Source organism: Athene noctua, chromosome 14, assembly GCF_965140245.1.
Source record: "Athene noctua chromosome 14, bAthNoc1.hap1.1, whole genome shotgun sequence".
Taxonomy (NCBI): Eukaryota; Metazoa; Chordata; class Aves; order Strigiformes; family Strigidae; genus Athene; species Athene noctua.
Window position 1 is genome coordinate 18275424 of NC_134050.1, and position 16667 is coordinate 18292090.

The window sequence follows — 16667 nt, forward strand, 5'->3', positions numbered from 1 at the left end:
CTCTACGAAACCCATTTCTGTTCTGATTCAAACCTAACTGCATTGAAATGTTATTACAAGTATGCTTGCTGCTGCCAACATCTTCACTACTTTTTTAAAGGTAATTAATTAATTCTTTGTTGCTTCTCATCTGCACTAAAGTGACAGGAGGGTTATGGGAGGGCGATTGGTTTTGACAAGGAGAAGTCTGTATGCTTTTTACTATGCAACGCAGGGGAGGGAGATACACAGTGGGAGCTAATCTCACTCCTCCTGCCTTCATTTAAACACAATGTTTAAATGCATTTAAGTGACGAAGGCATTTAACAACCCTTCCCAGAGGGTTCTTCTTGCTGTTTGCACATGAATTTGCCAAATTTAATGCCATTTTATGGAAGCTGTAAAAATGCTGTTTCCTAATATCTCCTAGCCACCGCAGGCAATTGTCTGATGACGCCATCTCCGAAACAACAAAACATGATCAGATCCATTGCACATGCACAGTCAGAGGAAAGACTTCTGCAAGCTAAAATGCTGTAATGGAAGCAAAAGGGGAATTCCTTTATCACAATTTTATGTAAAAATACTTGCAATATATATTCAACTTGTATACTGAAGTAGCATCTAGAGCCCCACTCACAGATGAGAGACCCATTGTGATACAAAGCTGTACAAGCTCATCAGAAAAAGAGGTCTCCTCCCCCAAGGAGCTTACGTCTGATTTCTAAGGCAGGGAACAACAGATGGAGACAGACAGGCAGATGGAAAACAAGACAGCGCTGTCTACATCCTCGGCACTGATCTCAGCAGAGCGGTTGCCAAGCTAAAAAGTTCTGACCTAAAGAAAAACTTTCTCAAAGTCTGTGGATACGAATGAAGGCTTCTGGGCTTGAACTCCTGTCAAATTCCAAACTTCCCTGTCCAGAAAGCAAACAGTCTCAAGCCTATCTGTGCACTAAATTGACCCACACCTCAGATGAATCTTCTTCATTCAGAAGATCCTCTAATCTGAGCTTTAAACCTACTGTATAATGTCAAGATAGAGGCTTTTCCTGACCAAGGGATTCAAGGTGGCAGTGCTAACAGCACTGGTGAAACTATTATCTGTGTCAGTAGTAGCAGCCGTACTATAGCAGCCTCCAGGGACCTTGACAAGGGCAAAGTATCCCTGTGCTATGTGCATGGTGCATGAATAGGCCCTTGGCAGTCAAAACCTTACAGCCAAAATACATCAACCGGACAATTACCTCCATTCTACAGGTGGTGAAGTGAGATAATTTAAATGATGTGATAGGCACCTTACCATAAGACCTTTTAGAAAAACAAAGAAGTAATCCGGTGAGTTTTCCCTTGTTCATTATTTTTTAACATTCTCTAGATGGTGTGGTCCCTCATTAGCATACATTAAATCCAAGAAGAAACAAAATCAAACAAAGATCAGGGAGGAGATTCTGAAAATGTGTGTAATTTAAATTGGATAATATCCAGGGACAGGTATTTCAGACTATGTGGACACCCAGCATGGAAGACAAGTCATTCTACTCTGGAGTAAAATGTCAGCACTGGAACAGTAACAGCTTGTGTTGGATTTGTGGCGCTCAGTTGCCCTCTGGTCTTAAACCACAACACAGTTTTATCAGAATAGCTTATTCTGCAATATCTGCTCTGATCTGCCTTGCTCTATAGACAAAGTTTTGATAATGCTCATCCATTTTTAAAAGAAAAGTGGACCAAAAGCTCCTTATTCTGCCCCCTTTGTCTTTGTGTTTCTGTAGAAGAAAATATCAGCTGAGAATGCAAATGGGTTCCACTACAGGAGCTGTAATTCTCTGCTGTAGAGATGCTGAATCATTTGAAACCTTCAAGGAAAAAAACATTCACTTTCTGAAAAGCACACAACTAAAAGATACTGCAGGCACCAAGAGCACTCATTCTATTCCATAAACCTTCTCAAAACTAGTTCACTTCTTCCTCCTGACACCACTCTTAATAGAAAGCTGTCCCAGAACCCCACTAATATGGCTAAAATGCTGCTTCTAATTTCTAGCCTGCTTTCCTGTAAGGCCATTTGACATACATTTGTTTTTGTGCCAGTATCTTTCTTTAGTTTAAATAATCCTTCTCTCACTAGTAATTACCTCTAATGAATATGCAGACGACCAGTACAACCTTTCTTAGACATCATCTGTGTAGACTACGTGGAGCAATTTTAGGCTGTGCTATTCAGACAGGCTCTCTCAAATGCTGACCACCTTAGTACTCATTCTTTGTGTTTTCATCTTTGATGAATATGGGTGGTCAGAAATACCATAACCAGCAGCTAGGACGAACTTGGCAGTGTACTGAAAGAAAAACATGGGTTCTTTGATTTTAAAGCATGTTTAGTAAAATAGGCCCAATAAAGGACAGTGGTAAAGGACGTCCCACTAACCATACTTGAGACTACATGATACGTGATGTGAGCATGAAGAATATTCCACTAAGACATAATAAGGTCTTCTTTCCATAAATGAATCATATACAAAGAAAGGTAATGCCTATCTCTTAAGGCAGGAAAGGGCCAACAACAATAATTCTGAGTACCCTCCTCTTCATTAATCTTCTCAGGCTCTAACACTGAAGCCGAATGATGACAGTTAAACGTGAATGCTAGTTCTGGTTTTGTTGATCATTTTAACAGATGGACTGGGGAAGGTGTGGGTGTGCTGTGAAATGGCAATTACTGCAGGGAGGGAAATGCAGTTGGATGAAAAGAGATACAAATCAAAAAAAAGGAACAAAGAAGAGAGAGGAAGGGAAAAATGAAAGAAAAAAATTATAGTGACCTTATATTTCACTGTATTTTTATGCTGAATTCACCAGTGAGATACTGGTAACAGCTACATCTGTACTTACTGTACCCATGCCGCAATTTCGCTCAGGTCTTTGTATAAATATCAAATTGATTCAAGTGAGATATTTTCGAGGAATAAAGGCTTCCAAATAAGCCCATATTTATACCCTTTTTCACAGGACACAGCTAAAATAGAATTCAGATCTCTCCTCAAAATGAACTATATATTCCCGGCGCCTGTATGGTAAACAAAGAGCTCCCTTCTGCCTGGCAATCTAAGCAGCCGGCACGCTAACAGTGTACAAGTGTGACAGCAGCAGAGATGGCAAACCAAGAGACCCTAAAATAATGAAAATAAGATTGCAGCTAATAACAAAGAGCTATCCTTTTTTCCTCCTGACTCCCAGCTCTTGAATATGTTTTATTTTGAATTCACAGTTCACTGGTTAGCGCTTGTCAATAAGTATCTGGGGTTTTTTCCTCCCTAAGGAAATAAGAGCTCAATTTTGATCAAGAAAAGGAGGGGGGGGAGGGGGGTGCCACTCTGGAACCTTGATTTGCCTTAACTGTTTTCTCTCTTACTCGTGTACATTCTCTGCTGTACTGCACAATTCAAAACATTTAGGGACTACGCTCTATGGAAAAACTCAGAACAATTTGAAGAAGATCTATCATCTGATGATTTGCTCCCTGGCATACTCAAATCATTGGCACTAAGATCTTTGAGAGGAAAAAAAAAAAACCAACAGAAAACCTGTTATGTTTACATTATGGAAAGGAAACTAAGCAAAAGAGAGACTTGGTGACTTTCTTGGTCATTAAGAACAGTTGTTTCATGTCTCAGAGTATAGCCCTAACCTCTGCAGTGGATTTACCATGAAAATACTTGGAAAACGTTATTTCTTTAAAAATCTGTTTAAGAAAGGCCTTTTAAAGTGCCTGGTATTTTGTGTGGGTTTTTTTTCCCCCATCAGTGTTACTTATGTACTGCAAATGTGACGGCTACTAGGTTTGCAGAAGTGGGGATACTAGTAATATCATAAAGAAGTTTTCACCTACGTCACTAAATAGAGCATGACCTGGTTTCATAATGAATGGAAGAAAGACCCAACTGCAGCTGTCAGGTAATACTGTAAAGAGAGCTGCGAAGGGAGTTTCAGTTCACTTCTTAGCAGACAGGTGTCTGCATCCCAAAAGCACCACCACAGCTGGCACAGACTGATGCTGTTGTTAGCAATCTCAGCAGAGAGGCCAAGCAGTGATCTGAGAGTTTATTTATAAATATTTTAGCAGACTGAAGAACCAGGAGGAGTTTTAAATTTACATTTCTTTATACATACTCCCACTCAGAATCTGTGAGCTTAGTAAATCTGTATAAAATCATCACCACAGCCTGACAATAGGATTTACAAGGGCAATGTACCCATAAAGGCAGACGCCTCCACTGACAAGCAGGCAATCTTGCTTTCCAAAATGATTTTAATTGCTAATTTTTTTTTTTTTTTAATTCCCCAAAACATCAACGCAGTGTTAATGAAGGATACAATCACTACACAGTGATTGTAAAGCCCACCCTTGTAGTCTCTTGTTGTAGTGATGGGTTGTATCTCAGGTGCAAAGACTCAGTGCTGAGTGCCAGGAGCTCAACACTGTGGGGCTGATCGTGCTCAGCACTGCAGGGCACAAGATGAAAGAGCAGGCTGGAAGACACTTGCTCTGAAGGCTGCTAGAGGTTAATGCAGAGCAAATCCAGCATAGAATACAATGCAGGTTGCGTGGCATGGAGTGAGAAGCCATCACTTTTGTCAAAAATGTAAGAAAAGCATATTCTGTTTAACAGCAAAGCTTCAAATAACAGTCCTAGCAGTTTTGACCTTCAAACAGTTACATCATGTCCCCAACAAACTGCTGTACCAGCCCAGAGAGCCAGACAACTCAGGTGCACTCCAAAATGTGCTAATGGGTCAGTAGCACTCTAATGACGTTATGAGGGATTTCTTCTAAATGCCCACTGTTATATATGAAGGAGACTATGAGGCTAGAGAAGAGACACAAAGGTAATCTGCCCTTAGGATTCAAAAGAGAAGGTAACTAACTTCTTCCCAAAGGCTCCACCAACTCCACTCATTCTTTGCTCAGGAGGAAACACACAGGAATTGCAGTAAATCAACAAGTTACCTTAGTTATTCAACCGGAACTGCAAGAAGGTGACAAACGAAGCCTTGCTCACATGACTCACAGCAAACGTCTTCTTACCGTGAGACGTTTCGAGGCATCCACTTCAATCATCCCCCGCAAAAGGTTCTGACAGTCCGGCGGGATAAAATGTGGCATGTGGAACACTCCACGTTTCACCTTCTCCAACAGTTGCCGCAAGTTGTCGTCATCGAAAGGCAGGGCACCCTGCAGGGATGTGACAGTGGTGGATGGGAGAGATGAGAGAAAGGGAATTGGGGAGGGCAAAAGGAGAAAACATGGTGAGAGAATGGAAAAGAGGAAGGCAGCTAATAATAAATTATTATAGTATGTGAAAAAACCTTTTTATCCATTGAAAAGAAATTATTTCTTAGTGCTGCTGTATTTACGCCAACACAGGAAACAAAACTGAGGACATAGTTTTTGTTATTAGACCTTTAATTAGAAAGTTATTACCAGTATAGAACATAATACAAAATATGAAATTGCTTTTCCAAGGCAAATTCACCAAAGATGCATGGATTCACTTAAATGTAGCTCAAGCTTTTGATATTTTGAAAGTATTCCTCCTGGGCATACTTTCACAGCACCAACGTTTATCATCTCCTTATTTACATCCTGAGACACGTTTATTGCAGACATTGAAAAGGAGGTGAACAGCATTTGAGAGACCGTAAGAACACCCTCTTTCTGATGGAGCAGTGAAATGACTCAGCTGAAGGAAGCCTTAGCCAACATCAGCCTTTGGAAGCAGCAGACATTCGACCTGTTTAATAGACTCCATTCAATTCCCATGCTGTGGTCAGGCCATCAGTTCCTATTGTTTCTCTATTGTAACTCACTTACTTAAACGGCTTAAGGTTTTTTTAGCTGAAATTACATTTCACATAGATCATCAGCTTGCCACAAAAAGCAGCAAAAGACCTATGCTTGCTGCAAGGACAAAAAGGAAAAAAAGAAGTTGAAATCTTTAGGATAACTCCACCAACTGAAGTTGATACCCTTTTATAGGAAGTCTGCACCTTCCTAGATATTCTCACTTCCTTCTTTCACTGCCTAATTCTAGTAGGTGCTGAGCTTCCTTGATTTCCAGGATGGTTTGTGGGAAGCTGCAAGCTGTCAGCTGCTGTGATAATGAAGCTTTAAGTTGTCAATTCTGGCACTGCTCTTACTACAGCGAGTAGTGCATCTGTAGAAGCAATCCTGTGCCTATGGTTTACGGAGACCAACAGCTCCATTTACAGAAGCCTCAGAAAGCCCACCTGATGGCAACCACTACTGGGCACTATTTGCTGTTGTCTGTTCATTCAAGTGGCCGTGAAGAAAGAGCCTCCCTGTCTTCTGTAACCAATCTCCCGAGTTACCTGCTTTTTCCCTAACCATTCCAGACTTAAAGGAAAATCAATTCTGATAGTTCAGTACTTTGGGTAACACAATTTAAGCCACGATGAAGTCAGCAAGGCTGCTTTGTGGCATTTCCTGAAGGTAACAACTACAGCTCTTTTATTACTACCAGCTGCTATTACAGCTTGAGACTTTTTGTAGGGTTTGCCCTGACATAATCAACTGGAGAGCTTTGCACTCTCCATCAATAATAGACTTATTTCAATCATTTCACAGGCTCATGTACATATGCAAGAACAGATGAAGATACTGCAACAGAGAGACACCAAATCTTGACAGAGAATCACCCCCAAAATCAAAAGCCCACTCCTACAAATCCTAACCATCTTGACACATTCTCTCTTCTATTCTTAAAAATTCAAGAAGTTATATTAAGAACTCATTATACAGTTCTATTTTATCAGCCATGAAAATAGATGCTCAGGAGCAACAGATGACCAGGTGCTATCTAGTAAGATAGTTAAAATTTTTCCCTTGCAACATCAGGATAAATAATCTGAAACTTCAAAAATGTCAGTGAATTGTAGTGTCTAAAAAGGAAAAAAGAGTAATATTGGTTAAGGTGAATTAAAGCATCATACTGAGATTATGTCAAGGTATTTTGATTCAGGCCATTAAAAAAATTATCAGCATATTTTTGGAAACAAAAACCCTTTAAAATTTTCAAGTATTTTAAACAAAAAAAAAAGTGCCAAATCTAACTCTGTACATTGTACAAATGTTTTTGTCAAAATAAATCCTTTAAGTGAAGTAATTAGGTTTACTAGTAGATGTACAAGGACTTAAAAATGTGACTTCAGGCTCATTATTTTTACAATTGTAGATGATCATCTGAACTATTATAGATATAAAAAGTTCAACACGCACATAAAATCTGTTCTCATATACAGTATTCAAGCTGCACATGGTATATGCTTCTATGAACAAAACCTGTATTTTCCTACATTATACTATAGAAATTGATAAGAAGTGCCAAGCCTGTCTGCCTTCAGCTGGACATCCAATTGTTGTATGTTCAGGAGTATTACATTGCCACTGCAAATCAGAATAAATTCCACAGAGAACTGAAACTTTGATCGAAAGAAGGGTAAGTTACAAGGTACCACATTTTGAATACTAAAGAAAGCATTACTGAGCCAGATGGAAACTAATTTAAACTTTGTACTACTGGCTCAGTTTTATATTCCCAAGTGTACCAAATTAAAATGTAGCTCAATACTTGCATGAAACAAAATTGTTGCACTCAAATCTTCTCTTGATAAAACACTGCAGTTAATGTATGCATATACCTTCTGAAACACATATATACATACACCAGAAAAACCAAACACTTCCCAAACCCAGGCATGTTTTGATCCTGTGAAGGACAACTTATTTGACACTCTCTGTATCCTGGAGTTGTAACCTGCACATCCTTTCCAGTCAAAAAACGTGCTGCAATGTCACTACACAGCAAAGAGGATTTATGGGTACAAGTTTTTGATGCTTGTCTATGCTCTCCTTGTGCAGGGCAGCAGCATTTCAAAGAAGCAGTGAAATATTCCTCACGCTTTTCCTTTGGGACTGATGTAGAAGTAAGAGGAAAGGATGCAACCGAGAGATACAAAAATAGGGGAACTAAAAAAACCCATCTGTACATGATGTCAATAGAATCGCCATTAAACACAGCAGCATTTCTGGATTTTTTTTCTTTTCTTTTTAAAGGATAGCGCAAGGAAGATGACTCACCACTAGCAACGCAAATAAAATGACTCCGCAGCTCCAGACGTCTGCTTTCCTTCCATCATATTTTTCTCCCTGCGCAGCAATGACACAGAGGTTCAAAAGACTGCTCACTGGTAAATGAATTAATTATCCTTGAAGAACAAGAGAGGGAAGAATGGGAAACCCCACATTTCAATTCAACCACGTGCTTCCCAAGGCGGCCTTCCCAACGAGGAGGCCATGACACAGCTCATTAATTGAATTTTTATGAACATCAGCTTACAGTCTTATCTGGGATCTGTGAGAACAAGCTCAGAAGTGGGGAGCAGGGCAGGAATGGTCGACAACTCACAAATGATCTGGCACTTAAACAGTGTCAGAAGTGCACTAAAGGATGTCAAGAAGGTGTTCTTCTCTTCCCCGGTTCTTCCGGGAGCTTGACACCAGCCACATTACTTGCAAACCCATAGTATTGTCCAGACAGTCTCTTCTGCACACTTCCTGATTGGCTTTACATTAAAGATGTGCCTTAAAGAGGGAAATCTTGGCCACTTATTTTCAGAGGGCAAAGGGAGACCAGAGGGAAAGGATAGTTTGCATCGTTTAATGGAAACCAACAGCACTGACAGCCAACCCCAGTTCTGCTGAAATGACAGCCACATCGGAGACAGGAAAGTGTAGGGGGCTGCATCCCCTGAGTGGAAAAATCAAGTTAAACAAGGCTGCTGTATTTCTGTCTGATCACGTGGCACGAAGGGTGCTGTGAGAATTACACACAATCATTTCCCTCATCTGATCGATGTGGCCTGATTCAGGGCTGAGGCAAACAAACAAAACCATAGTTACATTCCTCGGGTTCTTTCCACTGCTGTCTGCCTTGGACAGATTTCCCGTACAGAGGGTCTATCTGCATACTTGCAATGCGTGACACTTTAAAAAAATTATATTTATACACATAAAAATTATATTTATACACACTAATGTGAACCAACTTACCCGGATGACTTCAGGGCAAGCATAATGTGGTGATCTGAAACACAAAATACAGTCAAATGAGCACGTAACAGCCTGGTATTTATGGGTTACATGCATTTCCATTTTGTTTAGCAGATTCATGATTCGCTCACTTATAGAAAACACAGGTGTGCAAAACCAGCACTTTTTCCTTACCTCAGTGAGAACACATTTCTAAGAAACTCAGAAAATGGTCAAGACCTAGCATAACTCAAAATTCATGGCCCTACTTCTTAAAAGTAAGGAAAGGAAGAGAAGACCAGGCATATTCTGTGACTATATAGAATTCCAGCCCTCTAATCCCACCCTTTAACTTGGCCTTATATCTAATCAGAAGGAAGGCCCACGCTGGATAGCCTTTTATGAGAAAAAAGACAGAACAATATTTACAGACCAAACACATGCATCCCTAAACCATACCTTGCATCTCTTCTGCTAAGATTGCTCTCAATTACTCCAGCGGTCGTAAAAGCTGCCGATACATGATTTCAGCATGCAATTTTTTTTTTCTTTAAAAAAACTGAAAAGGATGGACAGTAGTACTACCGTCTAGTGAGTTAATATATTCTTTTCACATCCTTCTACCCATATATCTCTGGTTTGATTCCTGGCTGAGAATAGTTAATTACTTCTACTTGCCAGGTAATCATTTTAATTCCTAAAGATTACAGCCTCGGCTATTTATTTTATAGCCTTCATTAAAGTAACTTGACAAGTAAAAGGGATGCAAACTGTCTGAGACCTGTGTGCAAATCATGCTATTGTTTATACTGACACCTCCCAGCAGTCCCTGAGCCTGTCTTCATTTGTGCATTTGTTTCTTGTGACAAACGCAATCATGTCTGGGCAATACCTGTCTCACAAAGTAATGAGCAAAACAGAAGCACAGTGAGGTTAGCTTTGTGCTAGGATGCTACACTAATGCCCAGTGAGACAGCCCACTAATTGAATTTCCATACACACTGCACTTATCTTATGGCAAAATATCATCCCGTGGGCATGGAATGCCCTGATTTGGTATCACAGCTTTTGGCAGACCATGATAATAAACTGAGGGTACACTGGGGACTGCAGCTACCTTGACAGCAGAGCTTAAGCAAGGAGAGAAAAATGCAGTTGATCTCTCACAAATTCTAGGAAAGGTGGAACTCACGAGTTTTGTACAATCCCCTGCCCCTCATTTAAGACGTTATCACAGGTATTCTAACCAGGTCTACCTGCTCAGTGGTGATCCCAAGTGTCTTAATTTAGACTGGATTTTAAAAATTTGACTCGATTTGAGTGTCAAAACAGATAATGGAAGCCAGAGCCTTCCCTCAGAGAGCTGGCCAGAGTTGGCACCTGGGAGATCAGAAAGAATGGAATTGTGCCTAGCGGGTAGGACAGACTACCTGGGCAATCTTGGCAGCTCTGTCGCTGTAGCCATATGGACGTGGACAAGGTTACTTAACGTTTTTAAAAGCTGCAGCTGATCACAGTTTGAAAAAGGTGACCAGAACCTCACTGTGAGTCTACTCTTCTGACTAAAACAAGAGCAATGCCACCACAGCTTTCATAACTCACCAAAGTTTGTACGACTGAATTCACTGGGATTTGTACGAGCCTTTAATCTTTTAGGGCAAAAGCTTCTCTAGTAACAGAGCATAATGACAAAAATGAAATAAAGCTAAAGCTGTCAGCAGTGTTAATAAAATCATTGCTTCTTGACTAAGTGGGGACAGGTTTGGAGGTCTTGCAGCATATTGCTCGCCACCACTGGAGAGAAAGTGAGGCCAGAGTGAGACATTCTAACATATATTGTTTCTTGTGAATTTGTTTATAGCAATCCAACTGCTACTCGACACATGCCCTTTTTAATACCACAAAGCCTTAACCACTAAACAGTCACATCACTGGTCTAATGACCTTACAAGCTTTTGGAAGACAAGTCAAATTATTGTTGTGAAAATGCTTGACTAGTGGCGGTGTCTTTTCTTCATATCATAAAAACAGTGTACAGTGTACAGGCCATCCTTAAGGTACGCACAAACCAGAATTAAGGAGAAGCACCAGAACTGGGACTGCAACACAGGGCTGGACAAGCCCAGCCAACTGTCACCAGCGCTAGACTGCTTAGACGGAGCAGGGAAAGAGGGGCAGTGTGGGAGCTGCAGGGAAGGTAGTAATGCAACTATAATTTGGAAAAAAACACGGTAGCAAAAAGAGTATAGGAATTACATCAGACCATGGACATTCACTCAGTTTAGTCACCCCAGAATAGAAAAAACACTTCTAACATGTTCTGTGTAACTGAGTCACATTAGGTATACTGGAAAACATATGAGGGTGTAACAAAGGAGTGAAGACACAATCTAGGTAACTGTGGAACTCTTGTCACTTCGCATGTCTGAGTTTCTCAGTCTTGCATGCATTTTAGCTTCTGCCAGGTACGATGCTACCATTGCCTTTCCTACAGAAGGTGAGTCACAAAGACACGCACAGTACATTAAATGGCTGCTACAGGTGGTGTCTGTGGCTGAGCCAGAAAGTTAAGCCAGGCCTCTCAAATCCTACATGGTATCCTGTACAGTTCAGCATCATCCTTCAGCACAATACTTTTTGTGTGGCTGTGCCATCTGACATGCACTGGAAGAGTCAGTAGCTCAATTTGCCAAGTGTTTCTGAGTTTTTATTTGTATACAATGATTTCAACAAAGATTTCAGAACTCTTAATCGTGGATGCGGAGCAATGCAACTACCTTGACAGCTTCCTGTGCTACCATCCTTGGAAAGAAGAATGTAAGTGTTGTGAAGAATCCAGGATAGGTACCTACCTATTTATGTGTCCCTCTAGCAAATGCACTTAAAGCATTTACCTTCCTGAGGTCAGCTGGAGTGCAGCGGAATCTGCTAGGTGTCTTACAAGGCACCACTGAAATTCTGCTAAAATCTAGGAGAATGGGTGGAGAAAATGCTATAATAAATCCTTTGAACAAGTTGGATTGATTCAATCATTCAACAGCTGCACTGCAACTGCCCAGAGAGCACAGGTTTCTGGCACAGCCATTCTGAATTCCTGCCAGCAACACACTAGCTAGATATCTGCAGCATTATCTTGGCTAACAGCTCTAAAAGGGATCCTCCGGCCAGCCAGAATCCATAGCAAACTCATTTCCATGCTGCCAATCACAGAGCAACTTCAACTGCTTTAAAGAGAAAACGCAAATTTAATCAAAAATCTATTTATCTTTCTACAGAGTCATGAATATTTCTTTGGCTCTTATCACTAATTATTCAATATACGTGTGTCAAGAGCAACACTCCCTGCCTCTTCCCCTAGGCCATCTCCTCTTCGTTCTGCTACATCTCTGTGCAGCAAAAGCCACAATCTGTCCTTGATAACAAAAAACTATATCGCCCAGCAAGATCAAGAAGCAGTTGCTGCCTGCAGGTACTGCTGCAAGAAAAGCACCGATGTTGGCAGTGTTTATTTCAAGGGTGATGTGGATTTTCCCACGCTAGTCTGCCTGGGACAGGAAGGGCTCTCTGAACGGTCATTCACAGCTATGGCGCTAGGACACAGTAATCTTAAGGATCTTGGGGGACCTCAGCAAAGCATTATGTGGGATTTCAACCAGAGGAAATAAGCCTGAGTGCAACGGTGAAATCCAGGACAGCCTTTGACAGGTAAGTCAGGCATTCAGAAAGAAATGTATATATCCTTGATGTATCTATCCTGAATGTCATCTGAGAAACCAGAAAAGTAGTTCTTGATCTGTGCACATCGTGATACAGTGCAGCTACAGCAGATCTGAGACAACCAGGCCATATCTTCAGTGCAGGTGTGATGTGCCTCTGACCTACAGGTCTCATTACGCAGGTAAGAGAGACCTGCACCGTGCACACACAAATCCACTGCCCATGCGTGGTTTATCTGGGAATACACAGCAACTGCTTTTCCAGAGAAGCAGTTGGTTGGCCAAGAAGCACAGGGAAAGCTGCGTGATCCTACTCCACAGTGTGACAAATCATGTGTTACACTGCCTGATTGGTTCCCAGGTCCATCAGAGATGAGTGTCCATGCCTGGGTCCTTCAGTCCTGTGCCTTGAGATGGTACTACTTGGGGAAGAAGAAAAGCTTCTTTGAGGGCCATTCTTTAGGCCTTACAGCTGGAGGCAGAGTTTCTGCAGAGAGGGAGGAATAAGAAATCTCCTTCCCTCTGTATTTCTTATGCATCAAGTTACCTTGATACAAGAGGTTGTACAAGTGCACTGAAGTCCTCCCATGTGTAGCTGCTTTTGCTGTCACTTGGATGCTCAAGTCCCTTCTTTCCCCCCTGTTAACCACCATCTCCAAGCTGGCTTTCAGAGACAGAGGCTACCCACTAGCGCAAAAGGCTGCCTGTGCTGTCCCCCCATGCTGGGTAGCAAAGGGCTGAGATGAAGGGAAATGCCAGAGCAGTAGCAAAACAGATAAAGGGAACTCTTCAGGAGAAGGACAAACATTAAAGCATCCTGAGCGGAGAACGCAACAGCCACAGATCACATAGAAAAGTAAGAGAGGGAGAGACTGAAGAAATGGTTCCAGTAGCAGTGGGTAGTTAAGGCTGCAGTGAAGGCAGTAGCTGTAGGTAAGGCTGTAATTAAGGCAGTAGCTGTAGCTAAGGCTGAGTGCTATTTTGCCATTAAAGCTTCAACTCAGGCATTTAGCTTTATATGAGAAAACTCAGCATCTAGCCTTCAGCCATCTTACAGCTGTTTACTCCTCCAGCGCAATTACATTTTTGAGGAATCTGCAAATCACTTCATTAATTAATATATCAATTCAAATTATTAAGATTTGGAACCTTTTAAGAGATCATAATTAAAAAAAATTAAACAGACCCCGTATTAAAAGGGCATAAAGATTGCAAAGTTAAGTATTCCAAAATTAAGAATTGCTAAAATAAAGCCTGAAGAGATGATACTGTACTCTGTGTCAGGATTGGGCCGTGGATGTGGAGCTTTCCCCACCACCTCTGTTTTACTTGAGGCTGAAGTTGGGAAGTCTGTAACAATGTGAGGGAAGTTTAGTGTCGTGAAGGACAAGCTTGTGATAGAGGCAGCTGACTGACATACTGGAGAATCACTCTCTGTCCGGGCCACAGAATCCTTCTGTGAAAGAAATTAACAGGTACCTTAAAATGAGACATTCACAGGTAATGATGAGTTGCAGGTTCCCCAGTTTTCAAAATCACAGTGCGACACATCCAAAGTTTGATTTACAGTATTTATAGGCACGTGGAGCTGCAGCTGCAGTCGGTAGGCACTCTGCTCTCAAGGCAAAGGACTGTTATCAAACACAGCGTTCTGAGGTATTAGGTCCCAGAGTATCCAACTGCACACTCAAAGCTGGCTGCCAATTTTGAGTTTCATTTTGCAGAATCACGTGTCCTCTTATAAATGGAGATAACCAGATCAATGTGGCAAACATAACACAAACCCAGTATAATTAATATTTGTAAATCTAAGATACTATGATAAAAATCCTACCTAGCATTCACAGCAAGGCTTGAATGCAGCGAGCAGAAATTATGAATGGATCCATAAAATGAATGATAAGGAAAACCCAAACATTACATAGCTGTTTGTTCAAAAATCTGCATCAGCCAAACACCAAATGAGGCAAAGATTTGTCAGGAAAAAACCTGTACAAGCTCATAATTAATGGTCATATCCTAATGTGGATGGGCTAAATTACTACTACACTGGTAATCTGAAGAACAGCTTAAATACTCAGCGCTTGATTTTGCAGACTTAAAGCTCTTTTACATACCCTTGGGATGTATTATAGGCAAGGCTGGTATCAATGATTATTAATATCGTTGTCTGGTATTTCCCTTCATAATCCTTATTTTAAGTTGCTTATGATTTACCATCAATTTAACAACTTAACGACAAGTTTCCTTGCTTTTTGTCTGCCTCAGACTGGCTTCATGTTTGTGTGTGCATGCATGTTGTGTATGGGCCAAACCATTTCCACTATCTAAGTCTAATCTAAATTAGATGTTTTTTTCCCCTAAAAAAGGAAAATTTCTAATATCTTCAGCTGCAAAGGGAAAAGTTCAATATTTGTTTGCATTCTCTAGAAAAATTTACTCAAACTGACACTAAAAAACTGCAGCTTGCAGTTACTAGCAAAAACTCTAGAGCATCAGGATCAAAATTCTACCTGCACTGGTAACACTTCACAGAACAATTTTTCTACCTGAAACTGATACTATGAGCTGCTGTGGTTGGGGTTATCACAAGGTACCAAAATTTAAAACAAAGTGAGTGCAAAACCAATGGGAAACAGACCTAGGACTGACAGCAACTGACTGGGACAACTAGGTAGGGGTAACTAGAGCTGCAACCTAGAGGAAAAAAGAAAAGGATCTAGGATTTGGGGCCAAATATGGAGCAGAAATGACTGGGAGAAGTCAGCAAGACTATAGTGCAAATCAGGGAAGGAGATGGGAACTGCTGGGAATGGAAGCTCTTGATGAGAGAGGGTAAAAAGTACTGATTCTGGCATTTCCAGTTTTAACAGCCTAAATTTGCAACCCTGACAATAACTGGATGTAGGACACTTGGATATGTTTTAGGCAACATGCACACTTTTTTTATAAAGGGGAAAGTATATGTGAAGCATCACGTCTTGTCATTAAAATCCAAAATGGTGCTTGGGCACTGAGGTGTGTGGCAACTGAACATTGCTCTTCTGTATTATCAGCTCATCACAGGTGTGCTGATACACCAAATACAGATGTAAGGGAATCAGGAGCTAGATGGTATCTGCTAGCATTTCCCTTTCTACTAAACACACAGTGCATTGGTTGTTATAAATACCCTGACCTCAAAAAGAGCCAACAATCAGTCCTAATGAGAATATGTGCTTTTTTTTTTTTTTTTTTTTGACAGGTCCAGGCAATCTGTAGATGTGCAAAGTGCTGCCAGAAATTCCTAGGGAGAGCTGAGAGCAGAGGAATTGACCGCGCTGGGGCTGGAAGTTGCTGGTTTCCTTCATTATGCTACCAACAGGAGCAAGGCTTTCTTCCCTCTCTCAATAAAATCATAATCAGCATTGCTCTTTCCACACGCACACAGCTTTCTGGATCAGGCCAGGGGTTCCCTATGGAGACACCAATATGGGGGAACTGTTGCATACAGTCAGTTAACTGTGGGGCTGTCAGCAGTGGAGTCAGTCTCCGCACCGGCTGCCTCTGTAGAGATCAGCTCTGGTGATGGAGCGAGATATATTTACGTGCCAGCTCTGTCCTAGCTCTTGGTTGGGACAGAGCGATCTGGAGGCAGGCAGCACAGAGACTAGCACTGCTCTGGGTTTTCAGTCACCTGGCAGCTTGCAGCAATCTCCATCCAGTAGGACTCAGTGTTTTGAAGCTGTGACAAGTGAAAAAGAGAAGTGAAGAGATGGCAAAAATGTACGTTGCCAGGTTTCTGTAAGGAGCAATGGGGAATTAGGAAGGATTTTTACGACCTCCGGATAATTGTAACTCCGCAGTATCCTCTTTCAATC

General features: G+C 41.2%; 1 protein-coding gene across 17 annotated transcripts in view; it reads right to left on the bottom strand.

Annotated features, from left to right (window-relative positions):
- BRSK2 (BR serine/threonine kinase 2) overlaps positions 1-16667 on the bottom strand; it is a 317659-nt gene that overhangs the window by 64533 nt on the left and 236459 nt on the right. For all 17 annotated transcript variants that reach the window (XM_074918029.1, XM_074918020.1, XM_074918027.1 and 14 more), the window contains exons 6-8: positions 9113-9146; positions 8141-8209; positions 5069-5215 (exon numbers count right to left, since the gene is read on the bottom strand). In XM_074918029.1, coding sequence (XP_074774130.1) covers positions 5069-5215; positions 8141-8209; positions 9113-9146 — 250 coding nt within the window. The remainder of the gene's footprint in view (positions 1-5068; positions 5216-8140; positions 8210-9112; positions 9147-16667) is intronic.